The sequence below is a fragment of the Arvicola amphibius genome, chromosome 8 (assembly GCF_903992535.2).
Source record: "Arvicola amphibius chromosome 8, mArvAmp1.2, whole genome shotgun sequence".
In the NCBI taxonomy this organism is placed as follows: domain Eukaryota; kingdom Metazoa; phylum Chordata; class Mammalia; order Rodentia; family Cricetidae; genus Arvicola; species Arvicola amphibius.
In genome coordinates this window covers 79,762,801-79,789,368 of record NC_052054.1, presented here as the reverse complement: position 1 = coordinate 79,789,368, position 26,568 = coordinate 79,762,801, and the positions used below count along the sequence as shown (strand labels likewise).

The window sequence follows — 26,568 nt, the reverse complement described above, 5'->3', positions numbered from 1 at the left end:
TCAGACCAGATGTCCCCTCAGCTCAAAGGGTAGAGAATCAGGCTCCACAGCACCTAGGTCTGCTGCCACTTGATCATAGATTCCCCTTGGATCTTCATACTTGACATCAGGCCAGGGAAGGTCATAGGGGTCCTAATGGACAAGAAGTGGAGTCAGAGCCACAGAGAGACGTCCTGAGGGACATCACTCTAGCTCTGGAGGACACACGGCCCGTTGAGCTTTTTTCTAAGCCTGAGATTTAACACACTTGCTCGCCATGCACAAGGCTTCTGTGCAATCCCTGGTGCTGTTGAAACCAAAACAGAACCAGAGCCATTATAAACAGTCATTGTGGCTCAAGCTTGTAATTCTAGTGCCCTCGAGGCTCTTCTTTTGGGTTTGGGGAAAGCCTGGGCTACATAGTGACTTCTAAGCTAGCCAGGGCTACATAACAAGAACCCATCCCACCTCAAAAGTTCTCTACCTGTCTGTCTGAAGGTGAAATTTGAGAAAAGTCAAGGTGGGGTGAGGGCGGATTCTGCTGAAGCTAGGAGATAAATAGACAGGAGTTTGTGAAAATGGCTCATTATAATCACTTCCTTGTGTGGGGATCTTCTCTATAATTAAGGTTTAAAGTTGGATGTGGTAGCACATGCCTATAATCTTAGCACCCAGGAGTCTGAGGCAGGAGGATTTTGAGTTAAGAGCTACCCTGGCCTCTACATAGGGAGACAAAAGGTAAATGGATAGACAGATAAAACACAGACAAAACACCCATACCCAAAACAACAACAACAACAACAAGAGTAGCTGAGGGCCAGATGTGGTGACTCAACCATGTAATTCCAGTATTTTGAAGGCTGAGGCAAGAGAATCGCTGTTAGTTCAAGGTCAGCCTGGGCTGCAGAATGAGAAAGACCTTGCCGCAATAAATAAATAAATAAACAAATAAATAGATAAGTAATAAATAACTGAAGTGGATAACAAGAACAACTCTCATGATGTCAGCTGAGGCTTCTGCAGGATGTGAGTCTCAGTTCTGTTTGTCTCATGACTCCCAACACCTTTCCCCATCAAAATGGAAGACAGCCTGGTGCGGGGACATACAACGGTGACCTCAGTGCTCTCTGAAGCTGAGGGAGGGGGATTGCCAGTCCAAGGCCAGTCTTCACTATATAGAGAGACGTTGGATTTGTAAAGATGTGTGGAACAGTGGGATGGCTCGGAAAGCAAAGGCACTTGCCACCAAGCCTCGAAACCTGTGCTCAAGTCTGCAGACTCATGTGGCAGAAGGAGAGAACTAATCTCTACAAGCTGCCCTCAGGCCTCCACACACATGCACATCACTCACACAGGTCACATAGGTTGGCCCTTTTTGGAGGTGTGCTCTGTTTTAAGACTTAGAGAAAATGAACGCTGAGTTTAGCAAACTTGGAGCAGCACTGGCCCGTGAGATAAATACAGTCACCTCATCTGTTTTTGCGTTACCCAGGAGCTACAAATAGGTTGATAATTATAAATTGTTAGGAATCTGTGCTATGGTGGTACACACCATTAACCAAGGCACTTGGGAGGCAGAAACAGGCAGATCTCTGTGAGTTCAAGGCCAGCCTGATCTACAGAGGGAGTTCCAGGACAGGCACCAAAGCTACAGAGAAACCCTGTCTCTAAAAATCAAATAAATAAATAGTTAGGAAAAATAAGAGAATGATAGCATTTGTGAAGCATAAAAATTAACTGGAAAGGGGCTGGAGAGATGGCTCATAGGTTAAGAGCATTGCCTGCTCTTCCAAAGGTCCTGAGTTCAATTCCCAGCAACCACATGGTGGCTCACAACCATCTGTAATGGGGTCTGGTGCCCTCTTCTGGCCTACAGGCATACACACAGACAGAATATTGTATACATAATAAATAAAAAATAAATATTTTAAAAATAATTAACTGGAAAAAAATTAACTAGAATTCACTGGGTGATGGTGACGTATGCCCGCACGCCTTTAATCCCAGCACTCTGGAGACAGAGGCGGGTAGCCTGGTGGGTTCGTATATGCATATGCTGGGACTGCTTCTACCCTGTGACAGCGACGAAAATCTTAAAGGAAGACCGTAAGTCCCCCCAAACGCAAAACGTTCTCCAGACCCACCAGCGTTTCCCAGGGAACATAAGGTCCAGCACCACGAACAGCGCTTCAGCCGCCCTGTCATTGAGACTGGGATCGTCCAATCTGAGACCTGTGCCTGGAATTGACGTTGTCACCAAGAGAGATCCTCGGCCCAGAGTCGTCAGGCTCAGGAGAGAGTCAGGCTTTTATTTAAACTGCTAGTCCTTTTGAGTATTGGAAGACAGGCAGATATAACTGTACGCAGTTTGAACATCAGCGTGTTTCTCATCTCCCTGGGTGTGAGTGGGTGGTGGGAGGTCGAAGTGCTTGTCTGTAATTGGCACCTGCCAAGCCATCATCCTCACTCCATCCTGAGTTCTCTGTCCTCTCCTACTCTCAGCCCAGAGTACGGAATAGCATTGACCTGTAACTCTCCGACCCTGTAGATGAACACCGACACAGGCTTATCCAGGTAGTATAATAAATACGCTAGATGTGATGGCTCACATGGGTAATGCCAGCACTTGGGAGATGGAGACCGGGCAAGTAGGAGTTCAAAGTCATCTTAAGTTACATAACAAGTTAAATCTAGTCTGGTCTATATGAAGTCCTGTCTCAAAACAAAATCTCCAAAACCAATTGGTATAGTCTATCATGTCTTAGTGCTTGGCTCAGCAACATGTGTGTGTGGCCAAAAGCAGACCAGTGTATGCCTGCACCGTGCATTGGGAACTACCTGGAAAAGAGTTATTCTCTTTCTTTGAAGATTTCAAATCTAACGGGATGGAAAGCTGGCTCTACCGGGAGATGTTTAGGGAGAAATTCTGAGTCTAGTTGTGCCCAAAGACAATTCTAGCATGTAGCTTTTCAGCTGAGTGAATCAAAGACATCCTTCCTCAGACCAACGAGATGGCTCTGCGGGTGAAAGCATATGTCATGAAAGTCTGGTGGTTTCCACAGAATTGTCCTCTGACATTGGCATGTGCATCATGCATGCCCATCCATATATACACAAAATGCATGCACACATGACATTAAAAAAATTCATTCTTTTTTTTGTTTGTTTGTTTTGTTTTTCAAGACAGAGTTTCTCTGTAGCTTTGGAGCCTGTTCTGGAACTAGCTCTTGTAGACCAGGCTGGTCTCGAACTGACAGACATCTGCCCGCCTCTGCCTCCCAAGTGCTGGGATTAAAGGCATGTGCCACCACTGCCTGACCAAAACAAAAAAAACTAGTTCTTAAAAATGCTTTCTTTCTAGCAACTTAACTGGTGTGGTAGAGATGGCTAATGGTCCAAGGAAACACACCCCTTCCTTCTCCCACAGTGGCAGAACTGTAGACAACAGCTCCCAGTCTCTGTGGCTAGACACAGCCATGTGATCATGTTCCCGCCAATCAGAAGAGAGCAGAGGGGAGGGTGACCATTTCTGGGTCTCTCTGGCACTTTCTTTCTCTGTCTTCCTCTAGCTGACTGATCCCCCAACCCCCATTAGGCTGACCTATGCCTGCAGACCCAAGCAATGGGTATATTAGAGAATGACAGGAATCCAGGGAGAGAACCAGGGAGAGACTTAGAACCTGGGTTCTAAGTCACTGGGTCCAGTGGGACTCCACTTGGGCAGCTACACGAGAAAGACCTTAGCTTTTTCCTTGGAGAAGACAGACTCCCACTATGTGGTTAAGGCTGGCCTTATACTCCCCCCACACCTTCCTCCTCTCTGGCATGCACAACCATTCCTAGATCAAGGTGTATCACTTTGGCTCCTCCTACCACTGCATTGAGGCTGGGTCTCTTTGTCACAGCTGTGCATCCTAACTGATACGCACAGTAGGAGCTGGGTTTTCAGCCCAGACAACCTGGTGATAGAATCTCCTCACCATTTGGACTTCATCATAGAGGGGTCCCCAGACCCCAGGCAGGCCATAGGCTCTCTCCACCTCATCGTAGAGGTGTCCAGGGAAAGCTGTGTCTTCATATTCAATACCTGTGGAGGCTGGAGTTGCAGACGTTAGTATTGGGGAGGGAAAGTGTCCCCCTCAAAGGCTCACATGCTGAGGGTTCGAGCCACGGTTAGTGGTGCTAGTCTGGGAGGTTCTTGAAACTTCAGGGGAGGGAATGCCTGCCTGGCTGGACAAAGCAGGTCACAGGGATGTGTCCTTGGGGGGAGGGCTCTCTTGCCTCTGGTCCCCTTCCTGTGTGGCTCACTCTGTTTCCTGTCTGCCATGAAACGAGCAGCTCTCCTGGGCCACACAAACATGTAGTCAAGCAGCCATGGAGAGAACCCTCTGAAGTGAGGCAATAGAATCCTGGCCTCCTCGGGCTGTCCTCTGAGGTATTTTGGTCATAGTAATACAGAAGTAGCTAACAGAGCTTGGAAGGAAAAGATATCAGAGGGCCCAGCTCAGATGTCAGGGTACCTGGAAACGGGGAGTCCTGGTGTGGTCACGACTCACCTTGGTGATAAGACACCTCTTCCAGTGTGGGGGGAAGCTGGGGGCTGAAGTCCCTCATGTAGTGGTAATGTGGGTCCACTTCTGTGCTGACCTGTCACACATACACATGCACATGCATGAACACATTCATGAACACAAACATGCACACACTTGCACATGAACACACACATGAGCATGCACACACACGAACACAAACAAACACATCCATGCACGTGCACACATGCCCTACAAACACATACACGAGCACACACATGTACACACACGAACACACAGCGAACACATGAATACACACACATGGGCACACATGGGCACACATGAACACATGCGAATATACACGAACGTGCACATATGAACATACATGCACGAACACACACAAACACATATATGAGCCACACATGGATATACATGTGCACACAGAAACACATATGCACACATGAACATATGCACCCATGTGTGAACACATGAATGCGCACACATGCACATGCACACATGAACACAGAGACACCTGAAAAACACATGTGCACACGTGAACACACGTGAACACACATGAACACACACATGAACACACAAAACTAGTAAACAAGGTCATTTCCCTTGACTTGCTGGTTCCAGGAGATGACAGTGATTAGCCTGAGCTGAGCTGGAGGCTGCCGGGCCACCCTCACTCACCATGGAGCTTCTTGTGTCCCGGTCCCCAGTCCACTGACTCTCCTCATACTCATTCCTAATTCGGTCTTCCTCCGACCTTCCAGGACGAAAGTATAGATGAAAATGGGCACTGAGTCTGCCACCCGTCCGGCACTCCCGAGCTCTCCCGCTTACCCTGCCTCTGTCTTCTCTGAGATCTCTGAAACAGGAAAAAGTTGGCCTCAGAGACTCTGCTCATGCCCGCGGACCTGCTGGGCAGAGTTGTGCTGTCCCACCCATCCTGACTCCAGCTTGGCAGTGAGGGAGCCCTCTCCTCACCCTCAGCAAGGCGCCTCAATCTCCGCCGCCAGAGGAGTCCCCCAGCACAGGAGGCGCTGGACAGCAGCAGAAGACCACCAGCCGCAAACAGCACGGGCAGCAGGGGCAGCATCAGGGGTCCTGGGAAAGGAAGATGCACCCTGGTGAACCCCAAGACCTGGGTGCATGGTTCTGAGAAAGCCGGTCCCTGACTGAAGGACTGTCAGCGTTAACCTCACTGCGCCTGAGTCACCCAGAAGATGGGTTCAGCGAGAGCACTTTGGGTGACAGCACTGTGTAATGGATTAACTGAGAGGGGGGAGCCAGGCCTAAGCATGGGTGGCACCATGTCCCCAGGCTGGGAACACAGAGAGAATCAGTAGAGGGAAGGAGGAAGCTGGCCTGAGCATGGACATTCTTTCTCCCTTAGCTTTTTGTCCTCCACGGTGTGAACTGAGCTGTGCCCCATGGTGAACTGACACCTCCAAAACCATGAGCTGAAACAAATCCTTCCTTCTCCTGAGTCCTGTCAGGTACTCTGTCAAGTGAGGACAGCAGTAACTCACTGACACCAGCAGAGGTCTCCACGGTCAAAGGAGCCAGGTCCAGGACTCCTGCTCCACCCCATCAAAAATGACCTATTTGTGATGTGTGGGAGCGTATGCATGAGCACATGTGCATTGTCCATGTGTGGGAGGTGGAGGTCCATGTGGGTGTTTTCCTCTACTGCCCTCTGCCTTATTTTTAAAAAATATATACATATATGCATACACACATATATATACATACACATATGTGCACACACACAACATATACATATATACACACGTAGCATATACATGCACACATGTATGCATGTACACATATATACATATATACGTAAGCATATATATAAATGTCAGATCAGTTTATTTATTTCATATGTTTAAATGTTTTGCCTGCATATATGTATGTGCATCATGAGTGTGCATCTTGTGCCTGTGGAGGTCAGGAGAAGGCATCAGACTCCCTAGAACTGGAGTAATGGATGATAGTGAGCCACGTGGGTGCTGGGAGTCAAATCCAGGTCCTGGAAGAATAGCTGGTGATCTTACCACAGAGCCATCTCTTCAGCTCCTAGTTTAGTTTTTAAGATTTATTTATTTTTGTTTTATGTGGATGAGTGTTTTGCCTGTATGTAAGTATGTACACAGTGTGTGTGTGCAGTGCCCACAGGAGGCCAGAAGAGGGTGCTGGATCCCCTGGAACTGGAGCTATGGATGACTGTGAGCCACCTGATGTGGGATCAGGAACTGAACTTGGATTCTCTACCGTCTCCCTGGCTCCTGTCTTGATTCTTTGGGACAGTGTCTCACTGAGGCTGCGGTCACTGCTTTAGCTAAGATGGCTATGGTACGTGTGTGTTAGAGAGAATGTGTGCATGTGTGTGAGTATGTGCATGCAAGTGTGTGTGTTCGTGAGTGTGTGTATATGAGAGAGTGCCTGTGTGTGTATGTGCATGCATGTGAGTGTGTGTGAGAGAGTGTGTGTGTTAGGAAGGGAGAATATGTGCCTGTGTATGAGAAAGTGCCTGTGTGTGTATGTGCATGCATGTGAGTGTGTATGTGTGTGTGTAAGAGAGGGGGGATATAAAGAGAAGGTGTATTGTAGGATGGGGATAGGAGACTCTCAGGTTAAAAAAAAAGATCAGTCAGTCTGGTAGTGGGAGCATATGCCTTTAATCCCAGCACTTGGGAAGCAGAAGCGGGTAAATCTCTGTGAGTTCGAGGCCAACCTGGTCTACAGAGAGAGTTCCAGGACAATCAGGAAGATTACACAGAGAAGCCTTGTCTCAGAAAAAAAAAAGTAAACACAAAAGCAAAAAAAAAAAAAATCAGGCAGAGGGGGCTGGAGAGATGGCTCAGAGGATCTGAGTTTGGTTCAAACACCCACATTCCGTGGCTCACAACTTCCCCTAACTCTAACTCCAGGGAATCCAATGACCTCTTCTGGCCTTTATGGGCACCCACACAACCTGTCATTTACACACATGTCTTAAAAATAAAAATAATAATGATTATTACATCTTAAGAAAATAAAACAGGCCAGTCAGTGGTGCCACAAACACACACACACACACACGTATTCACACATGCCTTTAATCCTAATACAGGGAGACAAAGGCAGGCAGATCTTTGTGATCAAGGCCAGACTAGTCTACTTAGTGATTCCAGGACAGCCAGAGATACACAGAGAAACCATGTCTTGACTAAACAAAAACAAAAGAAGAAGAAAAAGAAAAAGAAAAGAAAACAGAGCTATCTCTAGATTCACAGACAGACCCTGTCTCAGGGGACCAAGGCAAAGAGTGATAGAGAACTTCCAATGTCATCCTCAGGCCTCTGCATTCATGCCAGAGGACACACACACACACACACACACACACACACACACCACACGTGTGCACGCACGCAACTACACACCTGTAAGGCTATGCAATACAGCATTAAACTAAATTATGCCAGGCACGAGGGCTCATTGTAAATCCAGCATTGGAAGACTGGGGTGAGATTACTACAAATTCATGGCAAGACCCTGTCTCAAAAACAAAAAGAAACTGGAACTGGGGCAATGTGGTTGCATGGTGTGTGCAGGCATGGTTTGATCCCAGCATTGCACAAAAAGAGCTAAACCAGCTTAGGAAAGAAGGAAAGGGACCTGTGGGGACCTTCAGGGGGACAGCTAAGTCTTTGGCAGCGATGGGCACAAGGGAGGGGGTGGGGGGCACTTGCCTGGAGGCTGCTCTGTGGGCAGCTGGTGGTCTGTGTCTTCAGGAGCCTGGTCCAGGCCTGCGGGTGGAGAGAGATTAAGTTAATACCGGGGAATCGGATAAGCCTGAAGGATCCCTTTGCTTCCTAAGCTTTTCAGCTGACTTAAAAGATCATGGGAATGACACATGACTTCTTAGGGACGTTTTGTTTTATTGCTTTTTTAAAAGATTTGTTTTTTATGTGCATCAGTGTTGTGCTTACATGTATGCATATGTACCATGTGCATGCCTGGTGCTCAGATGGCTGTGAGTCACCATGTGGGTGCTGGAACCTAACCCAGACTCCCCGCAAGAGTAACAGGTGCTATTAGTGACTGAATCAACTCCCCAGCCCTCTCAGTGACGTTTTAAGGACAACATACTACAGCAGTCCTGTGCCAATAATCACAGTGAATTATTAATTAGCGTTTTATAGTGTGCATGTTCCTCTAATGTGAATTACCAATGTGGGGGGGGGGATGGCTCGTGGGTAAAGGCATTTGCATCAAGCCCGACGACCTCTCTCTCTCCCACATTGGTGGAAGGACAGAATGACTCCTGCACATTGTTCTGACTTCCACAGCCATGCGGTGACATGTTTGCCTGTATGCACGAACACACGCACATAAATACGTAAATATAAAAGCATTTAAAATAGCTTAGATACACTTCTGCATTAATATGTAGGTATGTAAGTAGGAACAATAATTTTAAAAAAAGGAGGCCATGCGTTTGTTTGGAGAAAGGAGAGAAAAGGGGGGGAAATGATGTAATTATTTAAAAGATATAATGAATTAAAATATGGGACAGTGGGGGAGTTGGCTCAGCAGGCAAGCAAAGTGACTGATCTTCCGGAGAACCCAGGTTCAGTTCCAGTACCCACACGGTGGCTCCCAACCACCTGTAACTCCAGTTCCAGGAGATCTGTCCTTGGCTGGTATCAGGCGCACACAGAATGAATATACATACAAGCAGGCAAAACACCCAGGCAAATAAAAGTTTTAAGAATAAATAATATTTAAAAATAAAAATCAAGAATTCCTTAAAATAGAAGAAATAAATTTGAAAACAAATATTTTAAAGATATTCGTCTCCGTTGGAGGTCCACGGGCAGAGCTATAAATCAGAAAACTGGAGTAGAGAGGTGAACACCATCTGTGTTTTAGTATTCAAGGGTGAAGACTGGAATGTAAGGAGCTCATGGCGGGGGGCGGGTGGGGGACCTGTAGGAGTGCTGATCCCTTAGAGGAAGACAGAATTGGAGGCGCTCCTGTCCAGAGCAAGCTGAAGCAGAGCGGGGACATTTCCTTTACATTTAGGTCATAGTTTTGCTTTGTCCAAGGAGCACATAAGGAAAGTAACTTCCTTTAATCCTCGCAACCGCGAGAGGAACCTACTTCCAGAAACCTGAGCGGAGAGCTCTGGGAGGAAAGCATGTTTAGCTGGGTAGGTGGCGGTGGTGCACACCCGCAATCCCAGCACACAGGAGGCAAAGGCAGGTGGGTGGCTGTGCATTCTAGGCCAGCCTGGTTTGCATAGTGAATTCTGGGTTAGCCAGTGGTACACAGTTAGACCCTGTCTGAAAAACAAAACAAGAATCTCCCTGTTTTCCCTTTCCCCAGTCATTACAGACCCGTGGCTCAAAGTTGGTCCTAGAGCCCATCCCTGCCTGAGTTCAAGGCTTTTACCTCCAGCTGCTCCTAGCTGTGTGGCCTTGGTCAATTTGCTTGACTGCCCTGGGTCTCAGTTCTTTGATTTGTGAGTAGGAGAAATAACAGCTTCCACTTTGCTATACCATCCCCCAAATTGTCCAAAAACCGGCAAAACTCTCCCCTGCTCAAGACTGCCTCTTCCTACCTGGGGTAGTGATGGAGACCTGGATCCCTTTGTCAGTCAATCCACTGTCCCCAAGGGCATTGCTGGCCAACAGCCAGATCCTGTATCGCGTAGAAGGCTTCAGCCCAGTCAGCGTGAAGGTGGTGGCCTGGGGTGGCAGGACATCCATGTAGAGGAATCCTGGAGTCTCGAGGGCCTCATACCTGTGAGGGGAAACAAGTCAGCCAAGTGTCTCTCTCCACTGTCTGGCCCGCGTCTCCTGCCTCGGTGGAGGCCCCACCTGATCTGGAACCGCTGAGGCAGACCCCCGTCAAAGCCAGGCTTCCACTCCAGCCCCACTGAGTGAGGGGTTGTGCTCACCACCTTCAGTCCCCAAGGAGGGTCAGGGCGGCCTTGGGAGAGAAAGGGGAGATTGTTAGGGAATACAAAAGGAGTCTAGAAGCTTCCTTCCAGAGTCTCACAATCACCTGTAACTCTACGGGTACCTGGAACAAAAGTAGTTCACAGGTATACATGTATACACAGCACACACACACATAGAATTAAAATAAATGAACTTAAAAAAATCACCTTGAACACTGAATGCAAAAACCCCAAGTTCTCTTCCAGCGAAGTGCGTGGGGAGGGCAATCCTCCCCACCACATTTTCTTCCCTCCTTGTTTGTTTGTTTGAGACAAGGTCTCCCTTTGTAGCCCTGGCTGACCTGGAACTCACAGAGATCCACCTGCCTTTGTCTCCCCAGTGCTGGGATTAAAGGTGTGTACCACCACACTCAGCTTCAAACATTTTTAATTATATTCTATGTATTTATTTGTGTGTGTGTGTGTGTGTGTGTGTGTGTGTGTGTGTGTGTTGTGGAGGTCAGAGGACTATTTGTGAAAGTCAGTTCTCATCTGTCACCATGAGGGCTCCAGGGGTGGAACTTGGGTCACCAGCCTTGACAATAAGAAGCTTTTCCTTCTGAGCCATCTCACTGGCCCAGGTGATTTTTAAAACTTTTCAATTTATTTGTGTACTTTTTATGTGAGTGTTCTGTTTGCATGTACAGCTGCAAGCCAGAAAAGGGCAGCAGATCCCATTGTAGATGACTGTGAGCTACCATGTAGGTGCTGTGGATTGAGCTCAGGTCCTCTGGAAGAGCAGTCAATGCTCTTACACACCGAGACATTTCACCAGCTCCCCAACTGTTTTTTTTAAACTTTTATCTATCTATCTATCCATCTATCTATCCATCTATCCATCCATCCATCTATCTATCTATCTATCTATCTATCTATCTATCTATCTATCTATCTATCTATCTATCTACCTATAAACAGGGGTCTGTAGATAGGGTCTTCATAGGTAGCCTAGGTTAGCCTGGAACATTTTGATCCTTTGGCCTTAGCTTCTCGGCTTCTGGGATTACAGGTGTGTATCGTTATACTGGTTCCAGTCATAAATTTTAATTTTATATATGTTTCTGGTTTTTAAACAAGCCATCTTATTTAGTATATATTGCTGATTCACTCCTACTGAAGATGTGTCCAGCTGGAGGCAAACATGGCTCGGTTGGCAGGGTGTTTTTTTTAACATCCACATATGTTGCAGAAGGCCGATCTCTGGGTTTGATCCCCAGCCTTTCATAAGCCCAGCATGGTGGCACCCACCTGCAATCCTATTACCCAGAGGTGGAGGCAGGAGGACCAGGAATTCGAAGTTGATCTCGGGTACACAGCCAGTGAGGCCACTGTCACTCTCATCTGCTCCTCAGCTAAGCTTAGTCAACGCAAATCAATTCCTCCCTGAGGTATGTCATCAGCTCCTTTCCTCTTCTTTCCCTTTAAAGATTGGCTATTTATTTTTACTTTATGTGCATAGGCGCTTTGCCTGCGTGTGTGTGGAGCACATGCATGCGGTTCCTGTAGAGACCTGAAGAGGGCGCTAGATCCCCTGGAACCAGAGTTACAGAAGGCTGTGAGCCACCCTGTGGATGCTGGGAATCGAACCCGGGGTTCTCTGTAGGAGCAACCAGTGCTCTCAACCACTCAGACATCTCTCAAACTGCCCACAAACTTCTTGAACTTAGGAACATGACAAGATATTTTAGCCTTCTTCATGGTGACCATTTTAAATTACAAAAATACCAACAAAATGAAAAAACAAGACAAAATCCACAGCCCTAAGTAGGCTACATCATGCATTTACATCATGACCCCTAGGACAACAAGGCAGAATGTTAATGGTTCACCATCAATAAGAACATGCCCATTAAGCCGGGCAGTGGAGGTGCACACCTTTAATCCCAGCACTCGGGAGGCAGAGGCAGGTGGATCTCTGTGAGTTCAAGGCCAGCCTGGTCTACAAAAGTAAGTTTCAGAACATCCAGTACTGTTACACAGAGAAACCCTGCCTCAAAACAACAACGACAACAACGTGCCCACCAAGCCACCCACTTTCCATCTCTCTGGAACACGGCTTTTCATGACCACAAAAGAACCATTAGTGTGGGACACGGCGTGCACACCTTTAACCCAAGCACATGGGAGGCAGGGCAGGCAGATCTCTATGAGTCTGAGTATAGCCTTGGCTGCATAGTGAGTCCCAGGCCAGCCAAGGCTATATAATGAGACTCTATCTCAAAAATTAAAATCAAACAAAAAGGACCATAAGAAGCCACAGATTTGTTTCAGGGAGTAGAAGAACACACACACACACACACACACACACACACACACACACACACACACACGGCTTTTGTTCTAACCTCACATCTTTGGTGATGACACCTGAATTACCTCCCTTCCGCACTCTCAAACCACATGCTTCTGATGGAAGCTGCCTCCCTCCAGAGAGAGGAATGTGACAGGCTTATCAATCAGTATGGAGTCGAAACAGAACCAGTGAGGTACAAATCTAACATCTCTACACAGTCATTCGAGGAGAAAGAGCTGTATCCCCTGTTTAAGGGGTAGCTCAGCAATAAAGAACCTACCCAACATTCTCAAGGCCCTGGATCTTACATCCTGCACCCCCAGCCCACAATAAAACAAACCAGCTACACCTGGTGACTCTCAACTGTAATCCTAGTCCTTTGGCAGTTAAGTCAGAAGGATTGCCATTTTGAGGCAGGGTTGGCTACATAGCAAACCTGATGTTATCCTGGGTTACCTGGGTTACCTGGGTCTGAAGTTAACCTGAGTTATATATCAAGACCTCGTTTCAACAAAGCAAAACTCCATTCTCACACATGAACACCTTTCAGAGATCAGAAACACTTCCTGGCTCTGCTCAACCAGGAATTTGGCGAATCGCCATCCCCAGCATTCCCCAGCCGCTCCCATCGTACTGATGCTGACGAGCTGGATGTTGGTGTGGTCCGAACCAAGGTCATTGGTGGCCGTGCAAGTGAAGAGGGCATAGTCCTGGGCTGCGGACACGTTAGCAATGGTCAAGAGGCTGCTGTGGACAACACCCTGGTGGTACCTGTGCTCTGTGTACCTGAAGAGAGGGCCGCGGTTGGACTTAGAAAGGAAAACCAGGGTTGGATGCCAGAGCCGGGGCACGACCTGGCTATCCCCAGGTTCACCTGGGATCTTGGAGATCCAGAGGGACCCCGTTTTTGGTCCAAGTGAAGTCGATGTTGGGGACACCTCGGGCCCGGCAGTGGAGGGTTGCTGAGCTGGTGCTGTCCCCAGCTGCAGCCACTTTCGTCAGGGGAGTTGGATGATCCACCTGAGGAGCAACTAAGACAATTGAAGGATCAGGGTGGGGACTGCGGAAAGGTGGGCGTAGCAGGCCATGGGCAGACCTTGAAGTTACCCACATCTGACAACCAGACGGACCAGCCCTCTTGCCACCGGCGCCACCCCATTGTCCACAATGCACTGGTAAGCACCAGCCTGTGACAGTTTGGCCTGGTGAATCCGCAGACGCCCCGTGGGTCCCTTTGACACCATCTCCATGTCATCCAGGCTCCGATCTTCCTCATCTTCCCCCTAGCATCCCAAGATACAGGAGCTTGTTCCCAGTCTGCCCTCGGAACACCCTCCCGAAACTGTGACCCATCTGTAGCTTCATTCTCCCAGCTACAATCTCCTCCCGCAGAGTCAACGAGGTGATGATGTTTCTTGTCATCCTCACAACCACTAATCTAGTCCATCCATTCATCACCAGTGCAGCCAATCACCCAGCTGTACATTTGTCTAAACACTCATCATACTTGGAACCAACTGTAGACTCGGGGTGCAGTTTAGTGGGGAAGCATTTCCTTGGCATGCTCAAAGCACTGGGTTCAGTCTCAAGCAGTAAAAAATAAATTGACTGAGCTTCATATGGTGGTTTACTTGCTCTTGGGAGGAAGAAGTAAGAGAATCCCAAGTTCAGAGCCAAGTTGGACTACATAACACGTTTTAGGACAGGCTAGACTACATATCAAGACCCTCTCTCAAATATATATGTCCTAGTATGGTAGCACGGGCTTGTCCTAGCACTGAAGGCTGGAGGCAGGAAGGTCAGGAGTAATTCAAGCCTCAGCCTCATAGCAAGCTTGAGGCCAACATGAGTTACACCACCAGTGGTTCCCAATCTGGGGGTCAAATGACCCTTTTACAGGGGTTGCGCATCATCCTGCATATTAGATATTTACACTAAGATTTATAACAGCAGCAAAATTACAGTGTGAAGTAGCAACAACATAATGTTATGACTGGGGGGGGGGGTCACCACAACATGAGGAGCTATACTAAAGGGTCGCGGCCTTAGGAAGCTAAGAACCACTGCATGAAACCCGTCTCAAAAACAATGAGTCTTCGAGGTGGCTCAGGGGGTAAAGACACCTGAGGCTGAACCTAATGATGTGAATTTTCTTCCTGCGAGCCAGTTATTAGGAGACCACTGATTTTCACACGTGTCTTCTGACTTTCACACGTGTACTACAGCACGTGGTCACTGTGCACACACACAATACAAAAATTTAAGACAGCAGCAACAAAACAAGCAAACCACAGAACAGAAAACAGAATCTGCCTGCCCACTCGTTTATCTTTCCATTCACTCACCCACTGGTTCCACAAACCATGTGTTTGTTCTCTTCCCTTACAACTTTAAACATTCTTCTTTTCTTTCTGAGACAGGGTTTCTCTGTAGCTTTAGAGCCTGTCCTGGAACTTGCTCTGTAGATCAGGCTGGCTTTGAACTCACAGCACCCATTTCAGCCTCCTGAGTGCTGGGATTAAAGACGTGTGACACCAACGCCCAGCAATTTTATTTTGGGACGTGGTTTCTCTTTGTAGCTTTGGAGCCTGTCCTGGAACTCACTCTGTAGACCAGGCTGGCCTCTGAACTCACAGAGATCCGTCTGCCTCTGCCTCCCGAGTGCTGGGATTAATGGCATGCACCACCACTGCCCGGCGTAAACTTTCTTTATCATTCATTGTGGGTACGTATGCACGATGCATGTGTATGAGTGCAGGCACACACATACAACAGCACACAAGTGAGTTGTTGTCAGTTTGCTCCGTCCACCATGGGCTCTGGGGATTGAACTCACGCCACACTGCCCCACCTCACCTGCCCAGGTCAAGCTATTCACCCTGCAGCTCTCTGCACATTCGTGATATCTTCCCCTCCTCTGTGTGCACATTCATAAGTATGTGTGCCTACTTACTTGTATATACCCGCCTCCCCATTGATGTCAGTGCCGTCGCATTCTTCCTGACTTCTCCCGGGACCCGCCTCCTTTCTAATCCTGTCTCAGTCAAGCACGGAGCCACCTATCATCACCCACACACTTTTGGTTCATCTGTGCACACACACACACACACACACACACACACACACACACACACACACACACACACACACACACACACACACACACACACGCCATTCTCTCATTCACCTGACATTCACCAAAACCAGTTCTTTAAAGATACCCTGACCTGCATAGTCACATACGGCTTCACACAAGTGGCATCCCCTCCTAAGGTGCTCATAGCCAAGAGACTACACCGTCCTAGCTCCATGTCCACTCGCCAAAGGCAAGGTACTTACCAGTCTCTCCCAGCTGAACATCTCTGGGAGGACAGGGTTGGCATCCACGGTACAGACTATGTCCACAGAACCCCCGACATTCACCTCGGTCGGGTCCCGGAGGGCACGGATGGTGGGAGTGTCTAGTGGGAGACAGGGATTTGGAGAAGGCACTTAGGCCCTGGCAGGTCCTGCTGAGGTGGGGGAACCCTCCAGGAGGAGGGTGTCTTAGAGGTGTCTGGAATGGTACGGAGGGGTACAGTTCTCAGAGTGGCTATCCTCACCCTTGTTGTGCCTTTGTGATTATTAGAGTCTGGTGCAGGTGTGTGTGTGTTTGTGTGTGTGTGTGCGTGTGTGCGTGTGTGTGTGTGTGTGTGTGTGTGTGTGTGTGTTGGGAGTGGTGGTGTACCAGAACAGTGTTGGGGTGGGGTTTGAGAGAACTTGGTTTCCTGGATGGAGGAACTCCCAAGTAAGTAGACCTCGCTCTCTATGCAGGTTCCACTTTGGGTCTCCCTAGCCCACAAAGCAAGACCTTTCCAAAGGGGAGGGCTTTAGGGTGGGTATCCCTGGTTGGGTGGGCCTTTCACAAGAAGGGAACTCCAGGATGGGCAAGGTCCCTTGAGTGGGCGTGATTTCCACGGTAAGACCGACTCCTGGAAACCCTCGGTCCCCAGGTTTCTGCGGGGGCTCACAATGCACATCCAGCTTCAAGAGCGCCTCGGCAGTGCCCTCAGAATTCTGGCAGTGTAGCTGATAGACGCCACCATCAGCTCGGGTCACATTCCACAGCTTTAGAGCTCCGCCGGACAGGATGCGATGCCGGGGACCTCCAGCTGGGGAAGGCCAGCGCCGTAAGGACTGGAGTGTGGAAGGCCCGCCCATTCTCCCATCTGCACCATTCTTCAGGCCCACACCCCACCTGGGCTGAGGCGGTAGCCTCGGAAGGTCCAGTTGAAAGCCTCCGGCGCCGGATTAGCAGACACCGACACAGGCAGCAGCGCCTGGCCCTGCTCCTCCACGGTCACTACCAACACTTGCTCCCCCAGGAACTCCGGAGGGTCTTCAGAGGGGCGCCCCAGAAAGTGAGAGTTGGTAAAGGGTTAAAGATAGCGTCGTGGCCAGGACTAAGGTCGTGGACAGGGTAACTGTTAGACAAAGCTGCGGATAGAAGCCAAAACCTGGTGACCCGGCTCAGCAGGGGAAAGGAGCTTACTGACAAACTTGGGGACCTGAGTCCAATACCCGGAAACCCCATGGTGGGAGGTGAGAAACTTCCTCCACTCCTTCACCGAGGCACAGGCATGCGGGAAAGCACACACAACAATCAAATGTAATTTAAAAAAAATCCAAGCCGAACGAGGCAGTACATGCCTTTAATCTCAGCATTTGGGAGGCAGAGACAGGCAAATCTCCATGAGTCCCAGGGGCCAGCCAGAGTTACACAGTGAGACCCCATCTAAAAAAGCAAACAAGCAAACAAAACTCACCTCTACCACAAAAAAAAAAAAAAAGCAAAAAATGTGCAGAACCAGACATGGTAGTTCAAGCCTGCAATAGCAACACTCCTGAGGCAGAGGCAGGAGGATTGCTGCGAGTTCATGGCCTTCCTATTCTATATATTGAGTTCCAGGTCAGCCAGGAGTACATAGTAAGAAATTGAAAATTATTTTAAATTGACAAATGAAGATCCAGTTTTGCAAAAAGAGCAGCTAGGATACAAGTGAGCATGGAGAGCATGGACTGGAGCTGGGGCCAGCCTGAGGCCTGCCTAAAGGAGGGAGGGGGAAGTTAGGACTCTGGGTAGAGGTGAAGGCTCCCTTAGCTGGAGTCTGCAAGGGATGGGCGGGAGGGGCGGGACCGGGCCTGAGCACTTACACAGCACGTTGAGGCTGTAGAAGGAGCTCACGGTTTCACGAAGTGCAGCGCTGTGGGCTCGGCAGGTCACCCGGTGACCGTGGTCTCGGGATGACACCCGAAGGAAAACACTCCTGGATGCAGCAGAACCTTTGAACGGAGCGCTCTGGGGCGGGGCAGCCACGTCTTCCAACCTGTGCAAGTTTTGGAAGTCGGGTGAGGACCCGGCAGAGTCAGGTGTGGGTACAAGGCCCTTGGCCAGTCGGTTAGGGCACAGAGGAGAGAGGTTGGGATGGGGAGAGGATGGAACCCGGATGGGGTGGGGCCTCCTGTAAGCTCACCTCTCTCCTTCCTTGTCCCAAGACAAGTTAACTGGGGGATTGCTGCTGATGCTGACGCAGGTCAAGTTCAAGGCGTCACCTGGGCGCAGCGTGGAAGAGTTGGCCAGGATGGTCAGGTTGGTTGGGGGGACTTAATGGATTAGAGATTCAGAGGTTGAGGATCCTGGGCTACAAGGTTGCGAGTCTATACCACTCCCTCCCGCACCCCCACCCAACCCCGGCCTGTGAGCTCACACTGCACCTCCAGCTGCCTGGAAGCACTGAGCTGACCCGCCTTGCATGAGAACTTGGCTCGGTTGTCCGACGGTCCTATGACCAGCACCAGCTCGCGGGAGAAAGTGCTGCCAGACTTCTCCAGGCTGCCCAACTGCACACGCCGGGGCTCCTGGGGCTGCCGAGGCTCGCTCACCGTGCGTGAGTCCTGAGGACCCAAAGAGCGTGGGTGGTTGCCAGCCCAGACAGGGCCGTTGTGTGATAAAGGCGCCTCCAAGAGCTGATACCCCATTACCTTAAAGGAGTAGGGACTGGAATTGAGCTCCCCCCAGTCCTAGACTCTCCTGCCTGCCTTGATTGTTTGGGGACCCTAATCCCTATTGTGTGCACCCCTCCACCCCCGACTTCACCAGCCCACTTCCTGCTGCAGGCTCCACACCCCCAAAACCATTACTGTGATATTTACAGAACGCTGTGTGCCAGGAAACTCCCTTGAAATTCCCAGGCCCGGCGGAGGAGCCCTTCAGTTTTCTTTGCCTCTGTTGTTTTTGCCTTGTTTTACATAAGACAGGATCCCTTGCAGCCAAGGATGACCTCGAAGTGAGTTCTCTAGGTAGCTGAGGATGAGTTTGAACCCCTGATCCTCCTGCCTTCACTCCCAAAAGCTAGGATTACCAGTGAGCCACCTCTCCCTGCCGGGATTTTTTTTTTTTTTTTAATTCCACTCTTGGGCTGTAGAGATGGCCTAGCAGTTAAGAACACTGACTGCTCTTCCAGAAGACCTGGGTTCAATTCCCAGCACCCACATGGCAGCTCACAGCTGTCTGTAACTCCAGTTCCTGGGGATCTGACACTCTCTTCTGTCCTCAAGGGTGCCAGGCACGAATGTGGTTTGCAGACACATACGCAGGCAAAATATCCATAGAAAGTAATAAAACTTCAAAATTTCAGAAACTTTCCACTCTCCCCCCAAATTTCTCTGACCTTTTCCCTAATTTCCAATATTACCTTAGGTTCCCTGCCTCTGTCTCTCTCCTCACCGCTCTCTCCCTTCTCTCTGTTCTTCTTTATTTTTTAATATTAATTTTTAATATGAATGAAACTATAATTGTTTTATCTCTAGAATTTTCTATCTTGATCCAAAGTTCCTTTTTTTATCTTGGAATTATTTTTCCAGATTTTCCAGAACTTCCCTGGGTTTCATTAATTCTTATGACATTTGTGTCTTTTCATAGTCTCTAACATTCCTTCTAGATTATGGCTTTCTCTATGTGTTGAGGGGGTGGAGGGGACAAGGGGATGATATACTCAAACCTAGGCAGGGTTGGTGGCACACACCTTTAATACAGGCAGAGGTAGGTGGATCTCTGAGTTTGAAGTCAGTCTGGTCTACAGACTAAGTTCTAAGCCAGCCAGGGCTGTATAACAAGACCCTGTCTTGAACAAAAAAACAAAGTTCAAGGCTGGCCTGGACTACTTATCTTGTCTTAGGAAAGAAAAGAGGGTCTAAGATAGACTTAGTAACGTGTGTGCTTGCTCTTGCACACCCTTGCACACCCTTGCACACACACACTCTCACATACATACGAACAGATACACAGGGAAATTGAAGCCAGGAAGGGAGGAAGGAAGGGAGGGACTCTTGCTTGGTACCTACCTTAAGCCAGGTGAGGGAGGGGTCTGGATTGCCTCCAATGGCCAAACACACCAGCCTTACCCGAGTCCCAGTACGAATGTACTGCCCCTCTTGGGGTCCCTCAATCCACAGCTTCTGGGCAGGGTCTAGTGAGAGACAGGGAAAGAGAAGACATTTTTGTCTGAATTGGAGCCTCAGGATGAGGGTTGTGATACCTGAGGATTCTCTAGGCTAGAGCTCACATTTCACATTCAAGGTGAGTGATTTCTTGAAGGTCTCCTTGCTGAAGGCATCGCTGAAGGCCTCACAGGTGAGAGACAAGCCATTGTCTTCCCTCCGCACCAAGAGTGTCAGATTGGACATGGAGATGTGGCCACCATGCAGGCCCTGGCAGGAGGGAACTTCAGATTTGGGGACTGCGAAGCCCCCAGTCATGGTAGCAGAGGCCTGAGTCCACCAGACCAAAGCAGGGGCACATGAGCCAATCCCACCCTCTTCCGTCAGACCCAGGAGATGGACCCTCAGTCTGGGCTCCTCAGGGTCCAGGGCCTCAGGGGATACCAAACCATCATCTCCCACATCCTCACATCCATGACTGTCTCATCCGTGGGCAGCAGCTGTCGCCCACCCAGCCACCATCGCAGCAGGACTCGGGGGCGACTGGACTTCGTAAGGCAGCAAAGGGTCACGTTCTTGTTCTCAGACTGGGATGCAGATCCCAGGATGGTGACGGCACTGGGGGGAACTGAATGACAGATGAATCAGCGTAAGACAGGGGTCCAGGCTGGGGTCTTCACAGACCAGCTCAGGCAAATGGGGGCAGGGGACCGACAGTGAGGTCTTTGGCATCAGACAGGCCTGACGTGAAGGCACAGAGGTCTCTCTGGTCATGGGCTGAGGCAGAGAGCTGGACTCACATGTGACCTGCAGTGTGATGCTTCGCTCCTGGGTCCCTGTGGATACGCTGTTGTAGGACAGACAGCTGAGGCGGGCTCCATGGTCTTCAGGCTGCACAGCCATCACCAACACGCTGCGGGCCACGGCCTGAGCATGCTCTGTGCCCCAAGCTATGGACACTGGTTTACCATTCTGGACACAGAAGCCAATTTTGTTATCTCGGCACCAGCTCCTGGTCCCTGTCCTTCCCCCCATGTCAGCCTCCACCCTCACCTTCAGCCACTGCAGGGTAGCAGGTGGATTTCCACCTCGGGCCATGCAGGGCAGCTCCAGGTTCTGCCCTGCCCGCACATGCCCCTCATCCAAGCCTGGCCAATCAATGACAGGAGGTCCTGGGGGGACTGGATAGCAGGGGCCACTCAGTGAGCCTGGGAGGCCCATCTATTCTCTCTGGGCCCCATAACCTGCTCTCAGTTTCCTCCCGTGGGTGAGGGAGGTGGCTCAGGAGAACCTGACTCCCATTCCTGGAACCTACATGGTAGAAGGAGTGGACTAACTCCTGAGAGATGTTCTCTGACTTCTCCACTTGGCATGCGCATGCACACACATACACACAGAGACACAATAACAACAACCACAACCACCACCACCATAATAATAAAATAATTGTGATATAATAAAAATAAAAAATCTTAAATTTCTCTCGAATGCCTGCTTTTTGTTTTCAGGGCTGGCTCTGAAATCTGGGTCATTGCATATCTGGGGCTCGGTTCTCCCGCTGAGCTGCAATGCCCAGCCCTCAACAACCCAGGCTGGCCTTACCTTCTTTCTGCTTCTACCCTCCAAGGCTGGGATTACAGGCACACTGCAACAGCACGGCTGGTGATAATGCTTGAAACTTCTGCCATTCTTGAATCCCCCGTGCTCCCAAATCCTGCTGGGATGTCCGTCCTCCATGCCCACAACTATCTCTACCCTCACTTACACAGAATATTCATGGTGAAGGAAGCCTTGATGGGAATGTCCAAAGCTGGGCTGGACCCCTCACAGAATAGCAACTGCCCATTATCTGAGCTCTGGGGTGTCACCCTGGCTTGGAAAAACAGAGATTTCTGCAGTCAGTCATCACCTGAAATTTAAGGAGCCAGGATAAAGAGGAGAGCATCCCAAACTCCCACACTTGGCCAAGCCTCCATACTGATTTATTCTAAGAGCTGGACTTCCCTGGGAGAGATTTAGAGATTCGACAATAAGAATAGGGGTGCCCAAGGTCTTCACCCAAACTAAATATTTTTACTCTACACCTACAAACTGGGGTTACCATCAAGAAGCTTTGAGAGTCAGGGTGAAGAGTCAGGTCCCAGGTATTCCCACAACTCAAGTTTCTCAACTTGCATTATTAGGTTCTGGAACTCATGAGGGACAACCTGGAGATCGGGGGACAGGGAGAAAACCCCAGCCTGCACACCTGGCTTCAGCTTCTGTGATGAAGAGCTTCTCCTCGGATCCATCATTCACGTTATAGGAGACGTCCAGTACCGTGTGTCCACCTTGGGGCAACAGAAAGCAGGGTAGAGAGATGCTGGGGTTTTCTCCATGCCCTGGAAGTGCTCAGGGTGGACAAGGCTCTCCCTTCATACTGGCTCTGGAGGACAAGAAGCTGGGGTGCCAGTTCTGTCCTCCCACACACCCAGGATCCCCTGAGTTCTGTGGTTCTTAGGACTGCATCAGGGGCCTCTCTTTCTCCTCACCCTGCCCCATCAGCGGCTTCTTATTCCTGCATAGCCATTGGCACCCCTAGCTCACCTGAGTGCTCACACCTTCTCCCTACCCCAGATCAGCAGCCTTGCATTCTCCTGGAAAGCATTCCTTCTTCATCCGTGTTGGCCTCATTTCCTGGGGTGGTGCTCAGGGGTGACATATTTTGGGGCACCCTGGGCAGGAGCACCCTTTCCCATTTCAGCGACATTGTGCTGTCCCACACTCACTCCGGATAAAGGTGATGTCCGGTGCTGGTTTGGCGTCTCCAGACACACAGGTGACCACATACTCCTGCCCAGCCACCCAGGTAACTGTGCTTCCTGCCTCGGGGGTCAGCCTGAGCACCTTAGGGGGAACTAGTGAGAAAGGGAGTGGGGTTAACCATTACTGAGAGGTGGATATGACGGTTTTGGCCAAGAGTTCAAGAAATGAGACAGTACCCAGAGCCCAAGGTGGAGGGGCTTGGGAGTTTGGACCTCTGGGTCAGAGGAAAGAAGGGGGCTGGAGCCCAGGTTGGTGGGTCCCTGAGGGGAGTCTCTCACCCATACCTAGGATGGAGAGGATTACTTTGGGAGACACGAGCTCAGGACCCATCTCCGATCGGCCGACTTGGCATTCGTACTCCGCGTCGTCACTGAGATCACAGGTTTCGATTCGCAGGTGGAATTCACCTGGAGATGGAGCGCTCTGCGGTCAGGGCCCCAGCTTCTGCTAGCGGCTCAAGACTCAGGCTCTGGTCTCTCACCTTTAGCAGGATCTCCTTCCAGGCTGTACCTCGGGAAGCCTGGGATCCTGGGGTTTGGACCCAGAAGTAACCCATCCTTAGCCCACTGCACCACACTGCCAGGGGCTCTGACCCCACACCGCAGCTTAACTGTGGCCCCTTCCACTGCCGTCAGGTTTTCAGACAGAGTCCAAAAGCCTCGAGAAACCGAGGTGGGGATTGGTGACTGGGCCAGGCCTGGGGACACAAGGAGATTGATAATAAGAGACAGAGGTGGCACTTGAGTGCCCATGGGCTACAAGTCCAGCCTTTCTACTCACCTGTGGTCAGCATTCCCATGAGCAGCAAGGGAGTCAAGCTGGAAGTCCTGTGTATTGCGGTCAGCCCGGGACCTCTGAGGGAGACTTCTTTAGTGCCCATCGCCAGCCACATAGTTTGTTGTCTTGTCTGAGCCTTTCTGTGTGTTTCCTGCTCTCTCTCTCTCTCTCTCTCTCTCTCTCTCTCTCTCTCTCTCTCTCTCTTTCTAGACTCTCATCTTTGTCTCTGTCCTAGTCTTTCTGCACTTAGCTTGCCCTGCCAAAGGTTCTTTCTCTGAGTTCCAACCCCAAGCACTAAAAAATGAATGCTTTCTCTTTTTTCCCCAACAGTCTCTGTTTCTCTTTATCTATAACTATCTCCCTCTCACCCATTCACAGGCACTCAAAGAGGATTGGCTGCTCGCTACCGCTGGGGGTGGGGGTGGGGGTCCAGCAAGCTCACGAACCCAAAATGCTTCAAAGCAGTCAGTCACAGCGTGGAGCCATTTCTTGGACCCAGTATGAGCACATCCTGCTGCTTCCCCTCAAGTCCTTCCTGAGTCTGCCCAGCAGAGCAATGAAATCCCCTGTCAGCACATGCCAAGAATATTCTTTGGTGCCTCCCCAGCCCCAGTGACCCCAAGGCCCTGCCTGGGAGAGCAGGTCTGACCAGGGCTATCTCCCAGCTTCCGTTGGCAGGCAGAGCTGGGCCTGTGTGGGTGGGAAGGACACCCCCGCCCAGACCCCCACTGCCACTGCTGTGCCAGACTGTGACAAGTTCCTTCTTTTCCTTGGTGGTATCATACACTTCTGCTGATGATCGCACAGGAGTGTGTTTGAGACGGTGAAACTGTGGGAGAGAGGGAGGCCAACTCTGTGTGTGGGTGTGCGTGAGCGTGGGTATTCCAGGAGAAGTGAGAGTGAATTCCATCTGTGGACAGTTTTGGAATGTCTGGTACTGGGACAGCTAGTAGGACCAGGTCCACAGACCCCAGTGTGTGTAAACCTGGTGAGCTCAGACACAGTTAGACACAGAGTGGGGGTCTCTGGGAGCTGGAACATCTGAGTCCTGAGACTGTGTGAGAGTCCTTCTGTTCTCAACTTCTCCATCTCTCCTTTCTCTCTCCGGGTGTCTCTCTCCAGCCAGGGTGATTTATCTTCTCATTCTTCTCCATCTCTTTGATTCTCTCTCCCCCTCTTCCTCTTCCCTCCCCCTCCCCTTCTTATTTCTGTCACTCTTACTGCCCTCCCCCACTGTCACTCTGTAGCAGGAACTCAGTATATTCTGCTCCTCAGGCAGCCCGTCTCTGGGCCTTTCCCATGCAGTTCCCTGGCTCTAGACCTGATTCTGACCCTGGAAGTTTTGAACCATATGTTGGCTGGCCTGCCTTCCAAACCCTGGTGCACAGCTGCATTTGCCTAGGATAAGCCAGTTCTGCCTGCTTATCTCCTGCAGGAATTGCAACTGTTCCCACCCCCACACTCCTCACAAACCTCCCGCCCAGCTGCTGCTCCTCCTCCAGGGGGCAGTCCAGGCATCTGGCCTGAGACCCCCTCAGCTCTCTACCAAGGCTGAGCCCTCTGGTCTTTCTCTCCCACCCACCCCCATTATTGATTCATTACCCTCCTTCCCTTCTCTAACCCCCTTAAGACCTCCCGGGAAACGGATTGCATGTAGACCTAACGAATGGAAGCTCTGCCGTGGGGGCCTTTACCAGATGGTATGAGGCCAAGGTGTAGGGCTGTCCGTTGCTGGAACCTTTAATTAATGCAAACCTACTCTCAGACTCGGCTGTTTTCCTTCTCCGAATGCCCTGGGGACTCCAGGCTCTCCATTTTTCCATGCTGGTGGCCCCAGGGTGCCAGGAAGGGAAGCTATGTCAGGTGTCTGGAAAAACACCTCATCACCTGACTTCCTCCCCAAGACTCAGGAGTCCTGGGCTCAAGCCTGTCCTATTTCAAAACAGAGAATCTGAAGCCGGAAGTTCAGATGCTCCAGAGCTAGGCCCGGGACCTGCAGGACCTTCTTTTCCAGCCCCCTGCCTCCCCCCCTCCCTCCTTTACCACTCAGCACAGCTGTTAGTTTTCCAGTCCTCCTGGGCTGGTGGGGGTGAGTGAGATTGGTTGTTGAATCCAGTAGCTCTAAGACTTAAGACCAGATATTCCGAACCTGGCCCAACTGCACCATACTACAGGCTGCAAGGGCCACCAGCTTCTCAGCCTGCAGAGATCTGAACCTCTCCCTCCCTGGAAATCCAACCCTCTGAGCCCTGAATGTCGTTTAATTCTGATAGCTCCAAGAATGTCGGACCCGGGGTCCCAGCCCCCCTCCCCCAGCTCCTTCAGTAGGCTCAGGGTCCCTCCCACCTGCCCTGCCAGCTGCGCAGCGTGGGAACGCCCCAGCTGGGCTGCACGGGAGCTGTCAGGACAAGCTGTGTGGTTCCCAGCCTCCCTGCCTGCCAGAGCCAGGGTACTGCTGCCTCGTAGCCGTCGCCCGGCAACCACTCGGAGGGACCCGGGACAGCTAGGAGGAGAGAGGGGACGGGTGGGTACTGCCGAGTTCTGGGAAAGAAGGAACTCGGGGCGGGGGGAGGGCGGGAGCTGGATTCTTACAACTTAGAGTGTGTTAAGGCTTGCAGAGATAACAAGGCAGCAGGGGTGTATTTGGGGAAGTGGGGAGCTGTGTCCCTCTTTTCTCATGACTCCGAACAAGTCCTTCAGCATCTGGG

At 50.3% G+C, this 26,568-nt stretch overlaps 1 protein-coding gene across 1 annotated transcript; it reads right to left on the bottom strand.

The window, feature by feature from the left end:
* Positions 1–23,963, bottom strand: Nphs1 (NPHS1 adhesion molecule, nephrin). Its single transcript, XM_038339964.1, has 29 exons — positions 23,864–23,963; positions 23,565–23,780; positions 23,368–23,490; positions 23,047–23,175; positions 22,527–22,608; positions 22,044–22,147; positions 21,332–21,459; positions 21,079–21,250; positions 20,749–20,906; positions 20,404–20,548; positions 20,183–20,307; positions 18,547–18,733; positions 18,313–18,442; positions 17,993–18,165; positions 17,037–17,177; positions 16,810–16,950; positions 16,139–16,260; positions 13,911–14,082; positions 13,674–13,830; positions 13,434–13,585; positions 10,385–10,496; positions 10,126–10,307; positions 8,252–8,308; positions 5,502–5,621; positions 5,358–5,382; positions 5,192–5,280; positions 4,536–4,616; positions 3,960–4,075; positions 1–132 (listed from the first exon to the last, which is right to left on the bottom strand). The coding sequence occupies exons 1-29, from the start codon at positions 23,961–23,963 to the stop codon at positions 1–3; spliced, it is 3,771 nt and encodes a 1,256-aa protein (XP_038195892.1).
* Positions 23,964–26,568: the final 2,605 nt, after the last annotated feature.

Bases quoted from the DNA above. Each gene is read 5' to 3' on its own strand.
- Nphs1 (XM_038339964.1), bottom strand. From the start codon at position 23,963: ATGGGCACTAAAGAAGTCTCCCTCAGAGGTCCCGGGCTGACCGCAATA. The intron at 20,549-20,748 runs GTGAGGATGTGG...CCCTCCTGCCAG, and splicing joins CGGATGAGACAGTCATGGAT to GGCCTGCATGGTGGCCACAT. The intron at 5,383-5,501 runs GTGAGGAGAGGG...TTCCTGTTTCAG, and splicing joins ATTGAGGCGCCTTGCTGAGG to AGATCTCAGAGAAGACAGAG.